Source organism: Microtus oregoni, unplaced genomic scaffold (assembly GCF_018167655.1).
Source record: "Microtus oregoni isolate MIOR12 unplaced genomic scaffold, Mior012 000086F_ref0000336, whole genome shotgun sequence".
NCBI lineage: Eukaryota > Metazoa > Chordata > Mammalia > Rodentia > Cricetidae > Microtus > Microtus oregoni.
In genome coordinates, this window is record NW_024544552.1 from 3,818,209 (window position 1) to 3,840,954 (window position 22,746).

The following is a 22,746-nucleotide window of genomic DNA, read 5'->3' on the forward strand; positions in this document are numbered from 1 at the left end:
GCTTCCCACGCCGTGGCCAACAACGAAGGCAGAAACCTGGGAACCTGCTAAGCAGGTCAGAACAGGTGCGTCTCTGGGGGCCGGGCCTGGCACAGAGAGGAGACTCCGCAGCCACCGCCCCCACGGCCTGGGCTAGCTAATGGGCGCCAAGGAGGGAGGGAAGAAGGGACGAATCTGGGTGCGGGCAGTGGGATCTCATCAGTAACAGGGGCTTTACCTGTGAGGCCATGGACAGCAGCGTGAGGGTGGTGGTGAGCCTCTAGCAGGGGGCGTGGAACAAGGAGGCCTGGGTGTCTTAAAGACGGAAGCACCAGATGTGTCTGAAAAAGCACCCAACCCTTTCATATGACAGCCAGGTCAGCTGTTTCCTGGGGTCCCTGACAAGTTCCTCAAACTCCTGAAGGATTCACTTTTGGTGCCACAGAATCAGAGAACTGAGGAGGTCCCTGGCCCGCTGGCCCATCTACCTCATGCTTCAGAAGGCCTAAATAGGAGGATGGACTTGCTAGAGGACAGTCAAGTTAGTCTAGTGATTTTCTGGAAGCAGAAAGTTAGTTCAGAGAACCCTCTGAGAAATAACTTCACTGCTTTCCTCTAGCCCACCCCTGCATGGGAGAGGAAGAGGGGCTGACCAGGGGATTAGCCCTGTGAATTCCTGCTTTTCCTCTCAGAACCTTCGCTCAACAACTTAACCCATGGCAGGAGTTTTAAAAGTGCATCAGTGCAACCCAAACAGGGGGGGCTTTCCTCGTTCTCTATGGTGTGCCCCCCCATGGACATGTGTCTGGACTTGGCGAGGATTTCACTCTATCCTTGTACCCCTGTAACTCTTATGCTCATCTGATCACATATTTCCAATTTGGGTGAATAAAAGTAACCAAGGGACAGCTAGAGAGCCGGAAGAAGGGGTACATATCTATCCCCTGAAAGAGGGAGGCGGGATCGCTGGCAGACTGGAATTTCACAGACAGGTAAAAGCCAGACATGCTGGTGCATCTCCACAGGCCCAGCCCTTGGGAGGTGAAGGCAGTTTTGACTACACAGAGTTCTGGGCTATCCTGGGCTATATGAGGCTCTACCTCAAATAATAATAATAATAACTTTAAAAAGACATATGCATGTAGAAATAAACCCAGGGGAAGAGAATAGAGAGGTTACACAGTTCTCGTGTCCAGAAGCATAGAAAAGAAGAAAGAAGTATCAATAACGGGGGAGGTTATTAATGTAGGAGATTTTCCCCAACTCTACCAGTTCTCGTTTTCTTGTTTGTTTTTTAGGTGGAGGCTTAGGACCAGCGCTTTGTGCATACAAGCTAAGCTCTCTACCACCAAGCCACTTCCTCAGTTCCCTTACCTGTCAGTCTTGCTCATCTCTCAAAACTGACCTCAAAGGCCATATCTCCCTTGAAGCTTTCTCGGCTCCTCCCACCTTTCTTCTCGTCTTCCTCGGTCCTTGCCAGTCTCTTTATTATAGCTTGTGCACTCATAATTTGTGCACATCTTATCTCCTTAACTAAATTGTAAGCTTTAATTCAAGAGCCATTGATTGAGGCCTGTTGCATGCCCGAGATTTAACAGTAAACTCGTTAAACCGAGGGAAAGGATGGCAGCTGCCCTCTGTGAAGTACTTAAAGGTCGGGCTCGTTTTATACTTTTGCCCAGTCAGCCATGCTAGGGCAGCTCACAACCCCAGTGGGGAGTGAGTGCATTTGTTTTAGGAAGGCCTGCATGTCTAAATCAACCAGTGTCAGTCCGGAGAAGATGGTGACGGAGGGTCAGCAGGCAGAGATCTCGAATAATCATGTTCCCATCCTGAACCTGGGTTGCAATCTAGGCTCTAACGCTGCCCATAGAGTAGACCCCTCTCTGGACCCTACCTCTCAGCAGTGATTAGGATAGTGGCCTCTTCCTCAAGGGCTATTTCCTGCGGGTCAGAGGCAGATTTAAGGGTCAGGCTGGATGCCAAATCTCCTTAATTTCTCTCCACCTCCGCCTTGGCAAACCCCTTCCCCTCTTCAGGACCCAGGTCCCCGCCTATGCCAGGGGAACAGCCCCACCCCGATGCTCCTTTGAGATCCAGTGTGGCAGGGGTGGGGTAGGGCCAGGGGGATGGGAGGGGGAGCATCCTGTGTTATAATTATAATTATCACACTTTGGATCCTATCACATGCTGTCAGAGGAGCTCTTTCCTTCCCACGGATTCATCCCTCTAGGTACAGGAAATCACGGGAGAAACTGAGGCATGGGGGTGGGAAAGCAGCTAGACCACAAAGTGAGTATCCAGTCCGCTGGGGTGGATCTATTCACAATATACTCTTCCCCTCAGAGGGCTACCAGCCAGAGTATCTCTGAGCCCCTGGAGGCTGGGACCCTAAATCACTAAAGGGGAATAGGACTTCTCTGAGGCAGTATTAAGGTAATGAACACCCCATCTTCGTGGATATGGTCAGGCCCTAGTAAACAACCTTAAACTGGGGGCTGCAAGTGCCACGGGCAGAGAGAATAAGGTGGCCATCCATGCCTTTAGCTGGGATTTTTCTTTCCTCATCTAACAAATATTTATCTTCAAGTCCTCTCTCCCTTAGTCCTATAATGTTTCACGTGGACCACACTCCTGAGAAATATGCTTTATATTCAGGCCTTTTCTATCCTCTTCTGAGATAAGTCCTAGGGAAGCCATATTGCAGGTCAGGGACTATATACTAAAATAATGGTTATGAAAACCTTTCAGGACCAGTGCCTACATTCAGAGCCCAATTCTTTCAACACTGACTCCCCATTCCCCTCATGCCTCACTACCTACCCTCCTCCCACCTGCATTCTGAGCTCGAAGAATGGGGACAATTCAAGCCATGATAGATGGCATCCTTAGCACATGCATTCGTCTGAGCAGCATCACAGGGCATGACTGCAAGTGCACATTCAATCAACAGACGCTTAAGTGTCAGGCTCAAGGGAGGTGACAAAGACATAGGACATATGATCCCTGCCCTCAAGGGCCCCTTGGTCAGGAGAGGACAGACACATATATCTCCAACACATGACACCTTACCATCACGTTTCCTTTGCGTGTCTCTGTGTGTTGCTAATATACACGGGCCTGCCTCTGTCCATATCCATGTGGATATTACCTGCGTGTGTCCAAGCAACTTCAACTGGTCTCAGTCCCCATGGAAGGCTGCACACCTTAGCCAAACCGGTTGGAGAGGCTTATGCTGAAATTTTTGTTTGTGACAATGGGACCTGAGGTGAGTCAGGGAGGGACAAGGCTGGGTGGAGTGCGGGGGGGGGGGGGGGGGGGGGGAAGAACAGTGAGAGTGAGGGTCAGATTGAGTGATCAAGGGAGGGCGGGAGTGGGCCAGAGTAGGAAGGGATGGGGTGGGGTGGGGTCTCAGGAGACTGGGCCTGGGGTAGGAGGAAGTAAGAGGCCTCCTCAGTGAGTGATGTCCCGTTTGTTTGCAGTGAGATTCCAGGTCAGAGAGCAGACATGAGCTCGAAGAGGAACTCTGGCTTTGGGAGAGAGGAGGCTGAATAATAAATCAGAAGGCAAGTAGGTAGGAGCATGGGTGTGGACGAAATGTTGGTGCTCCATTTCTGCACAGCCTTGCTAAGCTGTTCCCCACTGCCTCATCCTCCGGCTTCCTGCACACTTTGCACAGAAAGCTGTGGCTGCTGACTGACATAGTGGAAGAACACTGATAATTGGGACTTGATTCCATCCCCAGGACTGAGGCTGCAGCGGGTCACCTCTACTGTTCCTCCATAGGATGCCTCTCCACTTACAGCGGTGAGGAGAGACTACCCACACACACAAAACACAGGGGGCTACAGAAGCCCTTCCTACCCCAGAAAAGGACTCAAAACCCCCATCTTAAAACCTCGCCACACCCAACATTGGGATGGTGGCATCTTGTTTTCCAAGCTATTCCATCTAAATGTTGGTGTGTGCCCTCTGCTCTTATCTGCCAATCATGCAGTCTCGATACCCAGCCCATCTCTTAATGACAACCACATTTCCTGGTTGCCTAACAACATCCCTTCAAGCTCAGGGGGTTGGGCGTGCTTGTTCCTCAAGGGTTCTAAAGCCACCCAGGAACAGAGAGGGCAGAACACAGGCATAGCTGGGTCCCTGTTCTGGGCAGAGGCGGCTGAAGGCAGAGCCCCTCCTCTTCGCTCTCACACAGCCTCCGTAAACACACTTCCACAACACCAGTGACGAGAACATGGGTGAAGAGACAAAGCCTTTATTATTTTACCTGGTGTTTATGGATGGGCTGGCACTTTTAGAAGGCTGTTGGAATAGGCCCCGGCTGGCACGGGATGAGGATAGGGACTCTCAGGGAAGTCAGTCTTCTGAGAGGTGACAGTAGCAACGGAAGATGTAGCGGGAGTTAAAGAAGTAGGAGGGAAGGTAAGGGGGAAGCCTGAGAATTTGGTGAGAAAATGGATTCTAGAGTGAGGACCCTGGCTGTGTTCTCCCTGTCCCCACTATCAATCATAGAAAGAGCTAGTTTCCTCCTGGGGGAGCCCACTGTATTTGGAGGCAGCTCCCAGAGCCGCCCCGCCTTCCAGCTTCACTTTGAAGTCTTCCTGATTGGTTTCTCCTCCAGTTCCAGAAGCAGCATTAAAGGCAAAAGGATTAGGTGTCAAGAATATCCACTGCCACTGATAACCAGCAAGGTCAGGAGCCTAGTCTAAGAGCTGTAAGGAAAGGGTGAAGGAATAAGGACGGTAACTAACCAATCAGCATCTAGGCTTCCACTCACTGCGGTCTTCTGGGGGACGAGGGGTGGGATCATATGCCTGGAAAAGTCCTACAGGGTGCTCACTTAGGTCCTTATCATGAAGGTCTTATGGACTGTGCCAAGGGGTTCCACTTAGAACCACCGTTTGTGGTTCTAAGATGCAGCTATAGGGAAGATGTCCAGCCATTTCTGGGCAAGTCAGGTGGCGGCTCCATTCAGCAGAGAGGAAAAGGCAGAATCCTAAAAGGAAAGCAAGGGAAAACAGAGACAGATCCCAACTAGCGGAAAGTTACACTGGGAAGAAAAAGGAAGGAAGCCGGCGCTGTGATCTAGCAGACCTAGGAGGCTGAAGCATTTTTTTGGTGGAGGGAAGAAGCCTCCTGGAGTGCCTGTATTCTACACGGGAGTCCCAAACTCAAGGCTGTCCCAAAACATTTTTTTTGGGGGGGCTGACATAGTCTAGGAATTGTGGCATATGCCTGTAATCATAGCAAAGGTATAGGGAATGTCATAAGTTCAAGGCCACCCTGATCTACACAATGAGTTTCCAGCCAGCCAGAATCTCTCAAGTGTGTGTGTGTGTGTGTGTGTGTGTGTGTGTGTGTGTGGAGTGCGGGGTGGGGGCAGCTCCTGGCAATGGAGCTCACGAGTCAGAGCGCTTGTCTAGGAACTAGAGGCCATTCCTAGGATTGGGTTTGGTTTTTTGGAGACAGAGTTTCTTTGGATAGCCTTGGGTGTCCTAGGCTTAGTGGCAGATCTCTTTATTTGATGAGCCAACTTGCCAGCTTCCCAAAAAAGAGTTTTAAAAGCAAAAGATAGCAGGGTGTGCTGGCCACACCTTTAATCCCAACACTCCAGAGGAAGATGCCCCGGGATCTCTGACTCTGAGGCCAGCCTAGTCTATAAACCAAGTTCTAGGTCAGCTAGGGCCACACAGAGAAACCCTGTCTCAAAAAAAAAAAAAAAAAAAAAAAGCAAAAGATAGAACCATCTCTAAAGAATGGAAATTACATTTATGCATTGTGAGGATGGTGGAGGTGGGATGGGGGTGCATACAATGGCCCTCATGTGGAGGTCAGAGGACAACTTGCACAAGTCACGTGGGGCTGGGGTATTGAACTCAGGTCATCAGACTTAGCCGCAAGAACCTTTCCCTACTGAGTTATCTTAGAGAGGAAATTCGGAGACAAAATCTGAACAAGAGAAATCCTTTAAGAGAAATTTCTGGATGCCTACTGCCCACTGCTGGGAGGATTTCTTTCTCTCAGATACTTTCCTTAAAATCTATCTATCTATCTATCTATCTATCTATCTATCTATCTATTTTGGTTTTTCGAGACAGGGTTTCTCTGTGTAGCCCTGACTGTCCTGGAACTAACACCAGGCTGACCTCAGACTCAGAGACCCACCTGCCTCTGCCTCCAGAGCACTGGGATTAAAGGCGTGTGCCACCACTGACTGGCTTCTCTCAGATACTTTCTGGCTCATGTCCAGTGAAAGGCACTCTCAAGCCCCTGGCCTCATGCGATTTATTCTCCTGGCCACTCCTCTGATCTTGTTTGTCCATGTCCCCTTCGAGCTAAGAACACGGTCAGAATTTGCATCAGGGTAGCATAAGGTCATGGAAGTCAAGTGACCAGAATGGGCTGTAGGAAAAATGTAGACAGGTCAGGGACACTAGAGGAAGAGTCCGAGAGAAGGCCTGGCAGATGCAGCAGCTGCAGGAGACGGGAGGGCACTGTGGAAGTCCTGGGAGTGTGACAGAGACTCACTGGCAGAAGCATTGGCTTTTGTGTGCACTGAACAATTCTGAGGCCCAGAGATGATGCCAGGGTCAGAAAATGAGTCAGGGGCAGACATAGTGGTACATGCCTGTAACCCTAGCAGTCAGTAGGCCAAGGCAAAATTGTTTAAGGTCTGCCTGGGGTACTTAGCAAGGCCTGTCTCAAAAAAGAAAAGAACATGGAGGTAATGCAGGGAGAAGAAAAAGAACGCTGTGAAGACTGAAGTCAAGGCTTAGGTTCGGGGCTAGGAGGGACATCTCAGCCTGGACAGCATAGACCACCTCAGGTGCCATTCTCAGGAACATGTCATGCAAATGCAGACTGGCAGTGGTGGCGCACACCTTTAATCCCAGCACTCAGGAGGCAGAGGCAGGCGGATGTCTGTGAGTTCGAGGCCAGCCTGATCTACAGAGCAAGTTCCAGGACAGTCAAGACTGTTTCACAGAGAAACCCTGCCTCAAAAAAACTAAAACCAAAACAAAATGCAGATTGACTTGGGTCCACTTCCTCCTGCCAGCTCTCCCTTTTCCTGTCTGCTTCCTCCAAGATATGGACTTGGTTTAGAACAATCAGGAGAAGAGGGAATCCTAGGCAATCCCTCTCTCGGGAATTTCTCGCTATGGTTATTGCTAGGTAGAACTGAAGGAAATACAGAACTAGAGAGTGTACTGCAAGAGTGTGTGAGACTCAAGCTGCATGTCCAGGTACGATGCAAGAGTCCAATGCCTGGCGTTAGAGTCAAAGCTAGAAGGAAGAGAAACAAAGCTGGGAGAAACCACAAAGGCCCCTGGGATGGGGAGTTACTATTTCTCATGAGGAGAGGTAGAAAATAAGACTGGCAACTCAGTCAAAGGTAGGCAAGAGCAAGAGCCGAAAATGTGTAGCAGACTAGTGAGGTTCAAGTAAAATGATCCCACCCTGTCTAGCCAGCACCATGTTGGCTCCAAGGAGTGAGTGTGTCAGATCCATGTCCAGTTGCTGGAAGGGGAATCGGTGAGAGGCCTTAAGGAGATTAGCTTTTAGCTACAGATACAAAAAGTTGGGGCAGGCGGGGGTCTTTGTTTTGGGGATATTATTATTTAACTTTTTAAAAAAAATTAGGACCTTTGCATGTAGTCTCAGTTAGCTTAGTCCTGTGTAGCCTAGACCATCCATCCTCCTGCATCAGCTTCCCAACTGCTGAAATCAAAGGCTCTGGTTATTCATATTCATGTGTGTGTGTGGAAGGACACACAGGTGTGTACATGTGGAAGCCAGAGGGCAATCTCAGGTGTTGTTTCTTGGATGCTGTCCACTAGTATTTTGAGCCAGATCTCTCATTGGCCTGGAGCTCATCTAATATACTAGGGCTGCCCACCAAGCCCAGGGATCCGCTGACTCTGCCTTGCCAGCACTGGGATGCCATGCCCATCTATTTTATGTGGATTCTGGGGATGGAACTCAGGTCCTGGGACTTGCATAATTGAGCTACCTCCCTGGCCTTAGATGTTTCTTTTAGAAGAGAATTTTACCATAACTTAGAAAACTGAGTATCTGACTTGTCAAATGCAGGAAAAGATAACTGGACGGGCAAAGACACAAAGCTATTGTTGAAGCCGGGCGGTGGTGGTGCACGCCTTTAATCCCAGCACTTGGGAGGCAGAGGCAGGCAGATCTCTGTGAGTTTGAGACCAGCCTGGTCTACAAGAGTTAGTTCCAGGACAGGCTCCAAAACCACAGAGAAACCCTGTCTCGAAAAAAAAAAAAAAAGCTATTGTTGAATCTCAGCTTAACATACAGGTGGGGGACAGGCCTGGTGGGCAGGTCTGCAATCTTAGCTAGTCAGGAGACTGAGGCAAAGACTGCCTGAGCTACAAAATGAGTTGAAGGCCATCCTGGGAAACTTATCAAGACCCTAACTCAAAGTTTAAAACAACAACAACAAAACAAAAACAAAAACAAAAACAAACAAACAAAAAAACATGGGTTGGAGATACAGCAAAGTAGAGTGTTGCCTAGCAACACCCTAGGTTCAATCCTCAGTAATACACATTTTCAAAAAGGCAGGGAGGGATAGGGAAAACGGCAATGGGTCCTGGTAATCACATAGTCTACAGCTGTGCCTTCCCCTGCATGCCCTCCCCATGTAGCTTCCTCTCAAGATCTAGTTGGGATCAGGAGGGGAAAGGCCCAGTGCACATGATCCCAGTCCCCTGAATAACATGGCCGTTCCTACTGAAATCTTGGACACTTTCCGTGGGCTGGATTTCTCAAGCTAATGGGGAGCAAGTTCATGTTTAGAAACCAAAGGCCAAAGTCACAGCCACCCTTCCCAGTTAAAGCCCAGCTTGGGGGACACAGATCCAATTCTGCCCCTCCCCAGCTGGGCTAGGAGGAGAAATCTGTCTCATTTCCTCCTACAGCCGAAACCAGTCAGCCTTGATCTGGGCCTCTCTATTCTGCACTGGGTCCTGTGGGGACAGCATTAAGGCCTTCAGTAACCCGGCTTGAATCAAAGGAAGAGAGCAGGGAGGGGCAGGGGTGTTTTTCTCTCCTCCCCGTCTCACCCCCACCCACCTTCTAAGGCTGGGCACCTCTGCCCAGGATCCTATCGGAGAAAGTCCCCACCCTTCCTTAATCCTGACTTCCACAGTGCCATGTATTACATGATTCTGAAGAGGCAAGATGAAATAATTTTTCTTCTCAGGACTCAGTAGTGAAAAATTGTCCGAGATATGCCTAAGCTAATTTTCCTCACACACTTTGCCCACTGTAACTCATCTCCTCCTCCCCAAGTTGTCTCTTTTCCTATCTCTCGCCACCATCAGCCACCTTTCACTCCGGTCTCTTCCCTTGGAGGTTGGACTCTACTGCCCTCTAGTGGCCAGAGGTGAAAAGACTCTCCACCCAATCAGTACTTTGAAGCACTTTACCACTAACGGTTACATAAATGGGAACGCTGGGGGGGTGGGGGGTGGGTGTCTACCCAAATCTCTGACTCCCAAGTCACTTAGTCCGCGTTCATTCCCTCAACCTCTGACCTGTGACTTGTTTCTTTCCTACCTCATCCCTAGAGAAAATTCCAAATTTGAAACCCTGCAGCCAGGGGGTGGGAGGGAGACACGGTCCGTTCCCCCAAACCCCAACACCTGCGTCCCGAATGTCATAATCAAGCTAACTCGCCAGTATTGGGTTCTTCTAAGGACTTGTCAGCGCCCACCCTTTTTTGAGCCCAAGTCTTTTAGGATATTTACTGACTTCCCCCACATCTCGTTGCCCTGGCGACATCACTGTACGATCGCGGTAGCTAACCAGGTCTCCTGTCTCCAAGGTAACAGGCGCTTTGCGACCTTCGGTTTGCAGCGGTCGCACTGCAGTCCCTGCAGTGGTTGCTGGGCAACAGCAATGGAGAGAAGGGGTGTCTTGAGTACGGAAGGACCTGGGTTGGTCTTGGAGGGGAAGCTAGCCCATGCCTGAAGGAAGTGCTGGGCCCCGCAAGAAGGGGTGTGATCTGAAGCGATCCAAGGGCTCTTCCTTCTGCTGGGCCCATGGCTGGGGCGGAATCCCCCGGTCGAGCAAGGGGCTCAGCCTGGACCTGGAGGCCAGTGGCGCGGGATGCGCTTCTGGCTCGTGCCTTTCATTCATGCACCGAACTGCGGGGACGGTTCTATCTGGTAGGGGGTCTCTTAGAAGGTGGTGCAAGAGTGCCCAGCAGTGATACTGTGATCTTTGACCCAGCTGGGGGCCAAGCTGTACGACTGCCAGCCCGGGGCAGTCCCCTTCGCAGTCACCACGATGCGGCACTGGTGGGAGGACGTTGGCTCTGTGTGGTGGGAGGCTGGGACGGGTCACGTCGCCTAGCCACAGTGGCGGCTCTGGACACGGAGAGTGGAGTGTGGGAGGTATGGACTGCGAACCCTGGCAACAGCCCTCCTGCTGGCCTCAGCAGTCACACCTGCACCCGTCTATCAGATCGAGAGCTACGAGTGTCCGGCAGAGAGGGTGGTACCCGCACTCAGCGACGCTATGGAAGCATCTACACGTTAAAGTTGGACCACAGCACCCGCACTTATTGGTACAACCTTTGCCCCAAACATCTATTCATTTTCTCTCTATCTAGGAAAACAAAACTTAACAAACTTATTGGTAATTGATTCCTGTCCTTACCCTAGCACCCCTCCTTCTTGGATCTACAGTTTCCAAGATGGCTTAACCATCTGCTCCAAGCCTGATTTTCTTTCACAAGGGCACTCTGGCAAAGCGGTACAACAACCGAATCTTTTCAGAAAACCCGAATTTGTGTACCAACAGCTACAAAGAAGAAGGCTGCCACACGGCCTCACGGTCTGGCCACTGCGCTGCTCTGCTGCCAACTGCTGGACCCCACCCGGGTCATCAGCTATTGCTCTTTGGGGGCTGCAACTCCGTCGATCCAGAAGTAGCAGGGCAATGGAGCCACGGGAAAATTAAGGTATTAGCTCCTCTCACATTTTAGAGTAGAAATGAGTAGAGATGAGCAAACCCTTCAGACAGTCCCTTTTTTCTCTCCAAAGGAGGAACCACCTGTTGCCCCTCGTTTGATGGAACAGCTTGCCAGGCTTGTGAGCAGTGGGCAGGGGTTGCAGCAGGGACCCCAGAGCCTGCGGCACCATTCCTGTTCTGTGGTGGGACCTTTCGCTGTACTCTTTGGTGGGGAAACTCTGACCAGAGCTAGGGACACGATCTGCAACGACCTCTACATCTATGATACCCGTGAGAGCCAAACTAATGTTCGGAGGAAGGGAGGAGGGAAAGACACGTGAACCAGAAAACTACAAAAAGATGGAGTGGTGGGACAGAACGGAAGACAAATTAGTTGACAAGAGTTAAAGGTGGGCTGGGTGCGGTGGTGCATGGATTTCTGAGTTCAAGGCCAGCCTGGTCTACACAGTAAGTTCCAGGACAGACAGAGCTACATAGAGACCCTGTCTTAAAAAAAAAAAAAAAAAAAAAGGAAAATGCAATAGAGAATCAGAAAGCTAGCTCAACCTTTAAAGGCTAAGGCTTACAACCAAGCCATCAATTGAAATATACTGAACCAGATATGGAGGCCCTCACCTTTCAACTCAGATGGAAGGTAGAAGGCAAGTAAATGCCTTCTATGTGAGTTCAAAACCAGCCTGGTCTATATAGTGTTGTGGAATATTTCTTTAACTAGGCAAAAAATGTGTTACTCTTGTTTATGCTGCATTTGTTAAGTTATGTAAAGATGTGTGGCTTTGCCTAAGGCACCTGATTGGTCTAATAAAAAGCTGAACGGCCAATACATAGGCAGAGGAGGGATAGGTGGGGCTGGCAGGCAAAGAGAATAAGTAGGAGTCTAAAGCCAGAGGAGAGAGTGAGGGACAAAGAGAGCGAGACACTCAGGGCCAGGCAGACATGGAGTAGGACATACAGAATTAAAGAAAGGTAAAAAGCCCCGAGGCAAATGCAGGTAAAGAGAGGTTAATAAGAGCTAGTGGGACAAGCATAAAATAAGACTGAGCATTCATAACTAATAAGATGTCTCTATGCCTTTACTTGGGAGCTGGTTGTGGCCCAAAAAAAAAAAGCCTGTTACAATATGAGTTCCAGGTCAGTCAGCGCTACACATAAGATCCTATCTAATATATATACACACACATATACACTTCTTAAAAATAGAGCCATAGCCAGGCTGTAATGGCACATGCCTTTAGTGCCAGCACTCAGGAGACAGAGGCGGAAGAATCTCTGTGAGTTCAAGGCCAGCCTGGTCTACGAGCAAGTTCGTGTCAACCAGGGCTACACAGAGAAACCTCGTCTCAAAAAAACAAAACAAAACAAAAAAAGAGCCAGGTATGGTGATTCACACCTTTAATCCCAGCCCCTGGAGGCAGACAGATTTCTGGAAGTTTGAGGCCAGCCAGCCTGGTCTACATACAATTTGAGACCAACCAGGATAGTGAGATCCTGCTTCAAGAAACAAAACAAAATAGACAAGATACATAGAATATTTGAAAAGGTCAACAAATTAAATGGGGAAAAAAATAATAGGCAAGCATTGTTGAAGCGAAGACCGCGGTATCCCTCCTCAGTAACCACCCTCTGCTCTCCACCCTACAGGCAAGTCTCCACCTCTGTGGTTCCACTTCCCCTGCGCAGACCGTGGACTGAAGCGCGTGGGCCATCGCACTTGCCTTTGGAATGACCAGCTTTATTTGGTTGGGGGTTTTGGTGAGGACGGCAGGACAGCTAGCCCACAGGTTTGCATCCTGGAACTCTTCGTCTAAAGAGCAGCTGAAAGGCACATGGCCAGAGCCTCTGTCGTGACAGACACAGCACTCTCATCAGAGCTATCGCCCCACTTCAAAAACTTATTAAACTTCAATCCGAGAATCAACGTTTTGTCTGAGTCCGTTTTAGAAGGGCACTAAATAAGCAGACACCTTTATCTGCAAGGGAAAGCCCAAAGCCTTTCTGATACTGAGCCGCTAACCTGGCAGAGACAAAAACTGCAAATCAGATACTATTTTTTTGTTTGTTTGCATGTTTGAGACAGAGTCTCACGATATATAGCCCTGGATAGCCTTAGCCTCCTGTTCTATTCCACGCACTAAAAGCACGTGTGCCAACATGTCCAGCTGTATGCTGTCTTTTGCCCTTAATGAGAGAAAGTTTCAGGCTACAGCTAAGCATTCTGACCAAAACATTTAATTAACAAAAAATATTACAATAGCAGAGAAAATAATAATAATAATAATAACAACAACAACAATAAAAAGAAATTAGTAGTGGGTATCAGGATGAAAAAAAAAAATGTAGAGGCCTTAGTTCCTAAGAGACCAGCACTCCTGCTGAGCTGGACTTCGCCCCAGCCCCTTCTGAGTTCTCCTTGGCTGCTGGCTTCTCGTCTTCCCCCATAAGACGAATGTTGTGCTTTTCCCGAAATTCATTGAGTTCTTTCCCCTTTGCCTGAAGCTGCTGTGACAGTGTCTCGATGATCTTCTGAATCTAGAAGTAAAGAAAAGAGGCTGTAAAAAGGCTGCACATCTCCCTTCCCCACCGGGAGCGGACAGTAATTAGAGGAAGCGAAACAAGATCATACTCAACTTCACCTTTAGCCCAGAATTAACCAAGCCCAGGCTCTCAAGTGATTTCTTTCTCACACACAGTGTCTTATACAAGGGTATCATCTGACCTTCTTACTTTTGTTAGTCTTTGACAACTTCATAAATGTACAATGGTGTAGGAAGTCCTTCTGTCTATGTGTTGCTTTTATTGGTTAATGAATAAAGAACTGCTTTGGACCTATAGTAGGGCAGAACTTAGCTAGGCAGGGAAGGGCGGAGTCAGAGGGAAGCCACAGATCCTCATCTGAGACAGATGCTGGGAACAGTAAGCCACTGCCACGTGGCAATACACCGATTAATAGAAATGGGTTAAATTAATATAAGAGTTAGCCAATAAAAAGCTAGAGCTAGGGGCTGGAGAGATGGCTCAGTGATTAAGAGCATTGCCTGCTCTTCCAAAGGTCCTGAGTTCAATTCCCAGCAACCACATGGTGGCTCACAACCATCTGTAATGAGGTCTGGTGCCCTCTTCTGGCCTGCAGACATACACAGACAGAATATTGTATACATAATAAATCAATAAATAAATAAATAAATATTAAAAAAAAAAGTTAGAGCTAATGGGCCAAGCAGTGATTTAATTAATACAGTTTCTGTGTGATTATTTTGGGTCTAAGCTAGCACCAGGAACCAATAAGCGTCTTCCTCCAATAGTACAATGTACATAATATATTCTGATCATACTTAGATACTTAGCCCCAGTTTTTTTACTTAGCCCCAGTTTTTTTGTTTTTATTTTTTATTTTTTTGAAACAGAGTTTCTCTGTGTTGCCCTGGCTGTCCAGGAATTCACTTTGTATATCAGGCTAGCCTCAAACTCACAGGGATCCACCTGCCTCTGCCTCCCAACTGCTGGGATTAAAGGTGTGCACCACCACCACCTGGCCAGCCCCACTCCTTTATCTACCTCCCTGACAAATCCCCCATCTCATAATCATTTATCTTGGATTTGTTTTGTGACCCACTGAGTTTTACCAGGACCACCCTTGTGGTCACAAGTCTGGAACTATTCACTGGAGGATGAGCAACTCACCAGGGGCTACATTACTGAAGACAACGGCCCACCCTCTCCTAGCAACCTTTAATTGCCAACAGCTTCCCAGGGAGGGTGGGTTGCTTGTTTTTAAAACAGCATTTATCAGGCTGGAGAGATGGCTTAGAGATTAAGAGCACTGGCTGCTCTTCCAGAGGTCCTGAGTTCAATTCCCAGCAACCACAGGGTGGCTCACAATCATCTGTAATGAGATTGAGATCTGGTGTCCCCTTCTGGCCTGCAGGCATACATGCAGATAGAACACAGTATATATAATAAACAAAACAAAAAAACAGCATTTATCACTATCATTTCTTCTCTTTGGTCACATTCATCTTTTTTTTTTTTTTAACTTATTGACTTATAGGTTCCCCGGATGGTTTCAAACCCAAGATTCCCCTGCCTCATCATAGCAAGTTAATCACCAATATGTAGCACCCCAGTCAGTACTCTTTCTCCTTTTAAAATGTCACTAATGGTATCTTTGAGGGTCTGGTTCAGTGGATCCAGAGAAAGCGTAAAAAGTTGCATTTTCAACGGATTCTTGGCTAGAGGTGTAGCAGTGGCAAGTTCTTAGCCTGGAATGCACAAGACCTGGATTTGATCCAGCGCTGTTAAACTAGTTCTTCAGGTGATTTTGATTCAGGTATCCATGGACTCCACTGTGAGAAACATTGCTCTACCCATCCTCTTTCCAAATCAACCACATCAAAGAGCCTATGGAAAGGGCACACAGCCAGCAACTCCCCACGTAAGGAGCTGGACTTCGCAATCGTATAAAGGGCACAGACTAACAGGCTACACGCTATCTTCAACATGAATTTCTGCTTGGACTTTCTTCCTTCACATTCCCTCTATTCCTGGTCACCCTATTTAACCCCTTGCTCACCTGCTCTTTGTTACCCTCCAAGGCAGGCAGCACTTCTTTGACAGTCCGCTCCACCAGCACGCCTCCAACCATTCGGTAGCACTTGCGGGTTTCGTCCACTTCCTTCAGGGTGTCAATCACTAGGCTAGGGTAGAGAACAAGACCTCAAAATTCAGTCCCACTCTACTGCACCCCTCCTCAACTGCTATTGTTTCTCTGTGACTTTCTTACCTGTGCTCATTCAGTTCCATCTCCAACTCAGCTGCTTTGGATGCCAAGCCTCTCTGCTCCTGCCGAAGGCGATTAAAGCCAGCAATTACCTAAGACATGAGAAAAGATGAGAGATGAGACAGTGAAAATGCCAGAAAGTGAAGGCAGCCCACAGGACGGCAAGTTTCACAAAGATGGAGGAGTGGATTACCCGTCTTGGGAAAGGAATAGAATACAAATCTGCAATTTCCTAGTCTGTGTAATTCCTTCCCAGAAGGCACTTGGTGCCTACATGTGTGAGGTATTTGCTAGGCACAAGGAAATTTAATAACAGATCTAAATGGGGGGGGGGGTGCTGGAAAACCTACAGGAGACTTGCAGGTAAGGAAGGCTGTTAGCAGCTAAGTGGTGGAGACACATGCCTTTAATCCCAGCACTGACCCTAGACGTTAGTACCTATGCCAGTCCTTTTTCAGATATTGAGTTGTGGGTAGAAATGAAGGTCTAATAAAAGCAGTTGAAGCTACAGAACCTGTGGTTACAAAGAGGTGACCTTCCTGGATTCCTTAAAGCAGCCCCAGTTCTTGAACTTTAGTCTAATTAGCCCTTTTCAGCTCAATTTTGCAAACTGCCTGCTATTCTTCAATAACACTCATTAAAACAGGTACGGTCGTGGTAAGTTCCAGGCTAGTCAGGCTACAGTGATAAACTGTCCTGAAAACTAATGAGAAAAAGACAAACGAGTTGTTTGTTTTGTTTAGTTTAAAAAGGAGCTTGGCCTAGTACCGCAAGTCCATAATTTCAGTACTGAGGAGACCGAGGCCGGAGGATCACGAGTTCAAAGCCACCTGAGACAGAGGCCCTGTCTTTTAAAAGGAGGAGGAGAGGAGGTGAGAGGAAGAGAGGACAAGAGGGGAGGGAAGATAAGGAAAGAAAGAAATGGAAGAGAGAGGGAAGTGAAGTAAAAGGAAATCCTCTGACTAAAGCAGACTCTAAATGTCCTCCCAGCACTATGGCGCGCTCTTCTGGACATATGCGGTATCACACTCCTGGCCAACATCTTACCAACAGCCACCTCTCCACCCCTTTCACTGTAGTGTTAGATCAGACCTAGGGCTGGGAGGGGGGGATGTGATGATGCTAAAAAGACATCTACCAGGGAGCTATCCCAGCCACCTACCCTGTTTCTTTATGCTAGTGTAATATGAACTATCTGTTGTTGTTGTCTTTCAGGATAGGAACTAGATCTACTGAAATGAGTGAATTATCCCCAGTTGTGGAACAATTCGGCCCTAAGTGCAGTAAAAGTAAACGCACTGTCAGCAGCAAACTGCAACATAACTCTGAGTGGGATGCACACTCAGCCAATTTTAAGCAGCCATTGCTGGGGTCTCAAAACTATCTAGCTCCATTCCCACTCCTCGGAATTCCCACAGTTCGTGTGTGTGTTGTGTATGTGTGTTTAAAGACAGGGTTTCTCTGTAGCTTTGCAGCCTGTCCTGGAACTTGCTCTGTAGACCAGGCTGGCCTTGAACTCACAGAGATCTGCCTGCTGCCTCTGCCTCCTGAGGGCACCACCACTGCCACCACCTGGCTCCATTGTTCCTTTTAAAATACAAATTTTCTCGTGGTCTTCTCCACTATGGCTATATCTAATTCTTCCCTTTTCCTTATTCCCTATTGTTCTTTTTAGGTCAGAAGAGGGCATCAGATCCCACTATACACAGCTGTGAGCTACCATGCGGAAGAGTAGCCAGTACTCTCAAACTCTGCAGACCAAGCTCGTCTTGAACTCAGATCCGCCTGCCTGTGTTTCCTGAGTGCTGGAATTAAAGGCATGAGGCACCACCAACCCAGTATTTTTCCCCTTTTTAAACACAAAATCTTTTTTTTTTTTTTTTTTTGGTTTTTCGAGACAGGGTTTCTCTGTGGTTTTGGAGCCTGTCCTGGAACTAGCTCTTGTATACCAGGCTGGTCTCGAACTCACAGAGATCCGCCTGCCTCTGCCTCCCGAGTGCTGGGATTAAAGGCGTGCGCCACCACCGCCCGGCCTACAAAATCTTTTTTTTTTTTTTAAAGATTATTTATTATGGGGCTAGAGAGATAGCTCAGAGGTTAAGAGCATTGCCTGCTCTTCCAAAGGCCCAAAGGTAATAGGGTCTGGTGCCCTCTTCTGGCCTGCAGGCCTACACACAGACAGAACATTGTATAATAAATAAATAAATAAATTTATTTATTTATTATATATACAGTGTTCTGCCTGCATGCCAGAAGAGGGCGCCAAATCTCATTACAGATGGTTGTGAGCCACATAATTGCTGGGAACTGAACTCAGGACCTCTGAAAGAACAGCCAGTGCTCTTAACCTGAGTCATCTCTCCAGCCCCCAGAAAATCTTTTCTACTTTTTCTTTTATTTTTTATCCCATATAGCCCAAGATGACCTCAAATTTGCCATGTAGCCAACATGACTTGAACTTCTGATCCTCTTGCCCCCACCTCCCAAGTCCTGCTAGGAATACAGGAGTGCTCTTCACACCCAGCACATTCAATGCTAAGCATCCAACCCAAGGCCTCAGGCATAGAAGACAAGCACTTGACCCAACTGAGCTATACCCCAAACCCCAAATCTTTTTTATTTATATTTGTCTTGCCACTATACACTGCCTTCTTTTCTATTATCTCTCGGAAAAATTAACATGCAAATATAGCCCATTTTTAAACACTTAACTCTTTCATGACCCTACAACTGCTTTCCCCAAAATGGAAAGTAAAGAACATCTACTGTGTGCCAAGCACTATGATAGCTTAGATGCTGTGTCTTGTTTACTTCTAAAACATGAAAACAAATTAAGGTCTGGCTCCGTGGTAGGGCACTTGTCCTTTGTGTATCAGGGTTCAATTAAAAGGCGGGGGCCGGGCGGTGGTGGCGCACGCCTTTAATCCCAGCACTCGGGAGGCAGAGGCAGGCGGATCTCTGTGAGTTCGAGACCAGCCTGGTCTACAAGAGCTAGTTCCAGGACAGGCTCCAAAACCACAGAGAAACCCTGTCTCGAAAAACCAAAAAAAAAAAAAAAAAAAAAAAGAAAAGAAAAGGCGGGGAGGGGGGTTACATGGATCCTGGGAATGAAGCAAAGCATCATCCTATGCCCCTGTATCATCCTGCTGACCTTGTGAAAGAACTCTTTATTTTTCCATTTTGTGTGTGTACATGTGTGCAGGTGCACCTGTGTGTGGGCGCCCCATGTGTGTGCGGGCATGTGGGAGCCTGATGTGGAGCAATCCTACTGTAGACCGTGAAAATGCGTTGCTTTCATTGCTAATAAAAAGCTTATTGGCCGATAGCTAGGTGGGATTTTCAGGGCAGAGAATGCTGGGAAGGAAAAAGGCAGAGTCTGTGGGGTCAAGATGAGACAAAGAGGAGCAGGATGAGGCACGGTTCACATGATAGAAACAGATAGAAGTATGGGTTAATTAAAATTGTAAGAGCTAGTAACAAACCTAAGCTATTGACTAATCATTTATAATTAATATTAAGTCTCTGCGTGGTTAATTGAGGTCCCGATGAAAACCTCCATCTACAGGAGGCTGGTTCCAGGAAAGCAGCTTTTTGTAGAGTTAGACCGCTTCTCGAGTTTTTCCCTTTCTGCAAGCATGCACTCGCCCTTCCCCTGTCTACCTCTTGCCAATGCTGCTACTATAGCCATGAAATAAATTGTCAGCTTCCAGAACCCTGAGGCAAAATAAATGTTTCATCTGTAAATTTCCCAAGCTTCCCTAGGCTGCAGTAGCATGGACTAGGGCATGTTTCTTCCATCCATAAACACACACAAAAGAAGAGAAAGAGAGAGAGACAGAAAGACAGGAAGAAAGACAGACAGGAAGGAAGGAAGAAAAAAGGAAGGAAGGAAGGGAGGGAGGGAGGAAGGGAGGGAGGGGAAAGGAAAGAAGGAAGGAAAGAAGGAAGGAAGGAAGGAAAAGAAAAAAAGGCCTGCAGGCACAAACTGCCTAAAATGGAATGTTAGACTGTTGGCGAACTTAAACCCCAGGCACATTTGCTATCCCAGTGCTGGGGAAAGGGGACCTAGGGCTTTTTGGCTAGCCACTCCAGCTAGTTTGGTGAGTTCTAGGCTAAACGAAAGAAGCTGTCTCCAACAACAAAGTAAATGACACCTATGACAGCTGATGTCTTCTGGCCTGCAACCTGCAGACAAGAATATATGCACACTTAAGTCTCCTCTGGAGACTTTTCCCTATCACCCCTCGAAAAACAGCTGAACCATTTCCTTTCCACTTTTTCCCCCCCTCATCTAAAGTGCCATTGTCCATCAGATACAGAAACCCTGTAGCTCCCTTTAAACTTTCCACTACATAGCTTTCAAGTCCACTAGAATTTCCAATGCCAGGCAGTTCATGTCTCAACGCTTTCGAATTATTACTTCTAACTAAAACTCTTGACCAACTTTTCTCATCCTTTATAATTAAGCGGCAGAATTTTACCCTCCAGAAAATAAAAGCAAATTACCATTTATAGAAATTGTTTAGGCTAGGTAGTGGTGGTGCATGCCTTTAATCCCAGACCTCAATAGGCAGAGGCAGGCAGGTTCAAGGCCAACCTGGTCTACGGAGCTAGTTCCAGGACACCCAAGGCTGCACAAAGAAACCCTGTCTTGAACAAAACAACAAAAACAAGTGAAAAATTGTTCAGATTATGTGCGTGTCTGCGTGAGAGCATGTACACCTGAGTGCCTTGGAGGGCAGAACAGGGCATTGGATTCCCTTGAGCTGAAGTGACAGGGAATTGTGAGCCAACCAACACGAGTGCTGGGAACCAAGCTTGGGGCCCTGCAAAAGCCATCTCTCGAGCCCCTTATGAACATTTCTTTATTTGTTTATTCTTCAAGACAGTCTTTCTCTGGGTAGCCTTGGCTCTCCTGAAACTAAACTAGCTCCGTAGAGCAGTGGCCTTGAACTCACAGAGATCCTCCTGCCTCTACCTCTCAAGTGCTGGGATCAGGTGTGCACCACCACCGCCAGGCCCATAAAATAATTTTTTTTTTTTGATTTTTCGAGACAGGGTTTCTCCGTAGCTTTTGGTTCCTGTCCTGGAACTAGCTCTTGTAGACCAGGCTGGCCTCGAACTCACAGAGATCCGCCTGCCTCTGCCTCCCGATTGCTGGGATTAAAGGCGTGTGCCACCACCGCCCGGCCCATAAAATAATTTTTAAAGCCTCATTGTTTTATTTGTTTTTCTGTCTGTCTTGTTTGTTTTTTGAGACTGTGTTTCACTCTGTAGCCCAGGGCAGCCTGGAAATGGACGTGGTAATCCAGCGAGATGACAGGTTTGAGTGACCACACTTGGCCATCTTGTTTTTCTAACTAGTCTTTGATCAAGTTGAAGACAAGGTCTGTTTCATTTACCTATTTCTCTGTGTTCATTGGAGCCCAACACAGGACAGACCCTCAAAGAGCATTATTTTTTGTTGTTGTTGTTGGTTTTTTTTTTTGTTGTTGTTTTTGGTTTTTTCGAGACAGGGTTTCTCTGTAGCTTTGGAGCCTGTCCTGGAACTAGCTCTTGTAAACCAGGCTGGTCTCGAACTCACAGAGATCCGCCTGCCTCTGCCTCTCGAGTGCTGGGATTAAAGGCGTGCGCCACCACCGCCCGGCTTTTTTGTTGTTTTTTCCACTGTGTCAGATGCTACCTCTTCCATCCTCAAAATTTCACTGCAGTTTACTTCTCTTCGAACACTTACTTTCTGTCTCACAATAGAATTACGAAAATCCCCCCCCCTTTTGTGGCTCCAATAGATTGTGCTCTTTGATAGGATCAGTTTTAAACTCTTTATGCTGATACCCTTTACCTGCTTGTACTGATTTTTCAACAATTAACTAACAAATGCACCTATGATTAAAACAACTATTACACACACACACCAACCTGAACACCCTCCCATAACCTACACTTCAGGGCTTTCCCACTTGACCCACTTAGCTACACCGCTAGCCACAATTCAATTGTGTGATTTTTTTTCTTCTAATATGAATTAATCACATAACAAGGCACAGTTCCCATACCACAAAGGGCTTTCTGATCAGTCAGACATATCCCAATGTTATATAGGAGAAGCAAACTTGGATCAGAAAAGGGTTTCTGGTCCCTTCTGAAAAGTCAGTCTACATTCCGAGAACACAGTCAGCGACTTCGAGGCCAGGCTGGGCTACTTGGTGAGACCATGTCTCAAAAGACTAAACCACCCTGACCCAACATAGTGGTGCACGGTTTTTAATCCCAGAATTTGAGAGGCAGGGGCAGGGCCAAGAAAATCTCTGCGTTTCAGGCCAGCTTGATCTACACAGTGAATTTCAGAGAAGCCAAAGCTACATAGAGCGACCCTGTCGCAACCTCCATTCCACTCCAAGACCAAACCACAAAGCCTATCTACTAACTACTCCTCGGTTAAAATAGTTACAGAAGACTAAACTGGTCGAGTCCGAGGCACGTGGTTCTGCAGAGTGTCGGCGACAGTGAACGCGGGGTTTGGAGTAACAGACTAAACAACTCATTGACTAATAGCCCTCTGGGATTCGTTACTAGATGCCATGCCAAACCATACCCTCTTTATGGTACCTCGGAGACGGGGCAAAGGACGACCCACACCCTAGGGATCTGGACCTCCCACCCCGCGGCGTGACTCTCAGCTACAAACCCACCTACCCATGCCCTAGGAGGGCTCGTGACCACCTCCAAAGACACCCTTCCCCTGTGTGCGACCACGGCGAGCGTGGAGGGGGCTAAAGGCCCGTCCAAGCGACAGACCCCACTTCTTGCACGAACTCGACAGCGACCCAGTAACCCTCAGCGCTCGCGATCCGATCCTCACCTGTTCCGCCGACACCGCTCCCTTCCCCGTGCTGTTCCCGCTGCTCTTACTCACACGGCCGCCGCTGTCCGCCATCTTCGACACCTGCAAGCTTTCCGGCCTGCGCACTCCCAGTGCG

General features: G+C 47.9%; 2 protein-coding genes across 2 annotated transcripts; one reads left to right on the forward strand and one right to left on the reverse strand.

Moving 5' to 3' along the window:
- Positions 1–9,836: 9,836 nt before the first annotated feature.
- Positions 9,837–12,886, forward strand: Klhdc9 (kelch domain containing 9). The gene is made up of 4 exons (XM_041643391.1): positions 9,837–10,582; positions 10,819–10,978; positions 11,061–11,259; positions 12,631–12,886. The coding sequence occupies exons 1-4, from the start codon at positions 10,056–10,058 to the stop codon at positions 12,795–12,797; spliced, it is 1,053 nt and encodes a 350-aa protein (XP_041499325.1). The 5' UTR covers positions 9,837–10,055; the 3' UTR covers positions 12,798–12,886.
- Positions 12,887–13,190: 304 nt separating this feature from the next.
- Pfdn2 (prefoldin subunit 2) lies at positions 13,191–22,727 on the reverse strand. The gene is made up of 4 exons (XM_041643392.1): positions 22,629–22,727; positions 15,770–15,858; positions 15,560–15,683; positions 13,191–13,518 (listed from the first exon to the last, which is right to left on the reverse strand). The coding sequence occupies exons 1-4, from the start codon at positions 22,701–22,703 to the stop codon at positions 13,342–13,344; spliced, it is 465 nt and encodes a 154-aa protein (XP_041499326.1). The 5' UTR covers positions 22,704–22,727; the 3' UTR covers positions 13,191–13,341.
- Positions 22,728–22,746: the final 19 nt, after the last annotated feature.

Bases quoted from the DNA above. Each gene is read 5' to 3' on its own strand.
- Klhdc9 (XM_041643391.1), top strand. From the start codon at position 10,056: ATGGCTGGGGCGGAATCCCCCGGTCGAGCAAGGGGCTCAGCCTGGACC. The intron at 10,583-10,818 runs GTACAACCTTTG...GTGTACCAACAG, and splicing joins CACAGCACCCGCACTTATTG to CTACAAAGAAGAAGGCTGCC. The intron at 11,260-12,630 runs GTGAGAGCCAAA...TCCACCCTACAG, and splicing joins CCTCTACATCTATGATACCC to GCAAGTCTCCACCTCTGTGG.
- Pfdn2 (XM_041643392.1), bottom strand. From the start codon at position 22,703: ATGGCGGACAGCGGCGGCCGTGTGAGTAAGAGCAGCGGGAACAGCACG. The intron at 15,859-22,628 runs GTGAGGATCGGA...CTCATGTCTTAG, and splicing joins GAGCGGTGTCGGCGGAACAG to GTAATTGCTGGCTTTAATCG. The intron at 13,519-15,559 runs GTGAGCAAGGGG...CTTTACTTCTAG, and splicing joins TGGAGGGTAACAAAGAGCAG to ATTCAGAAGATCATCGAGAC.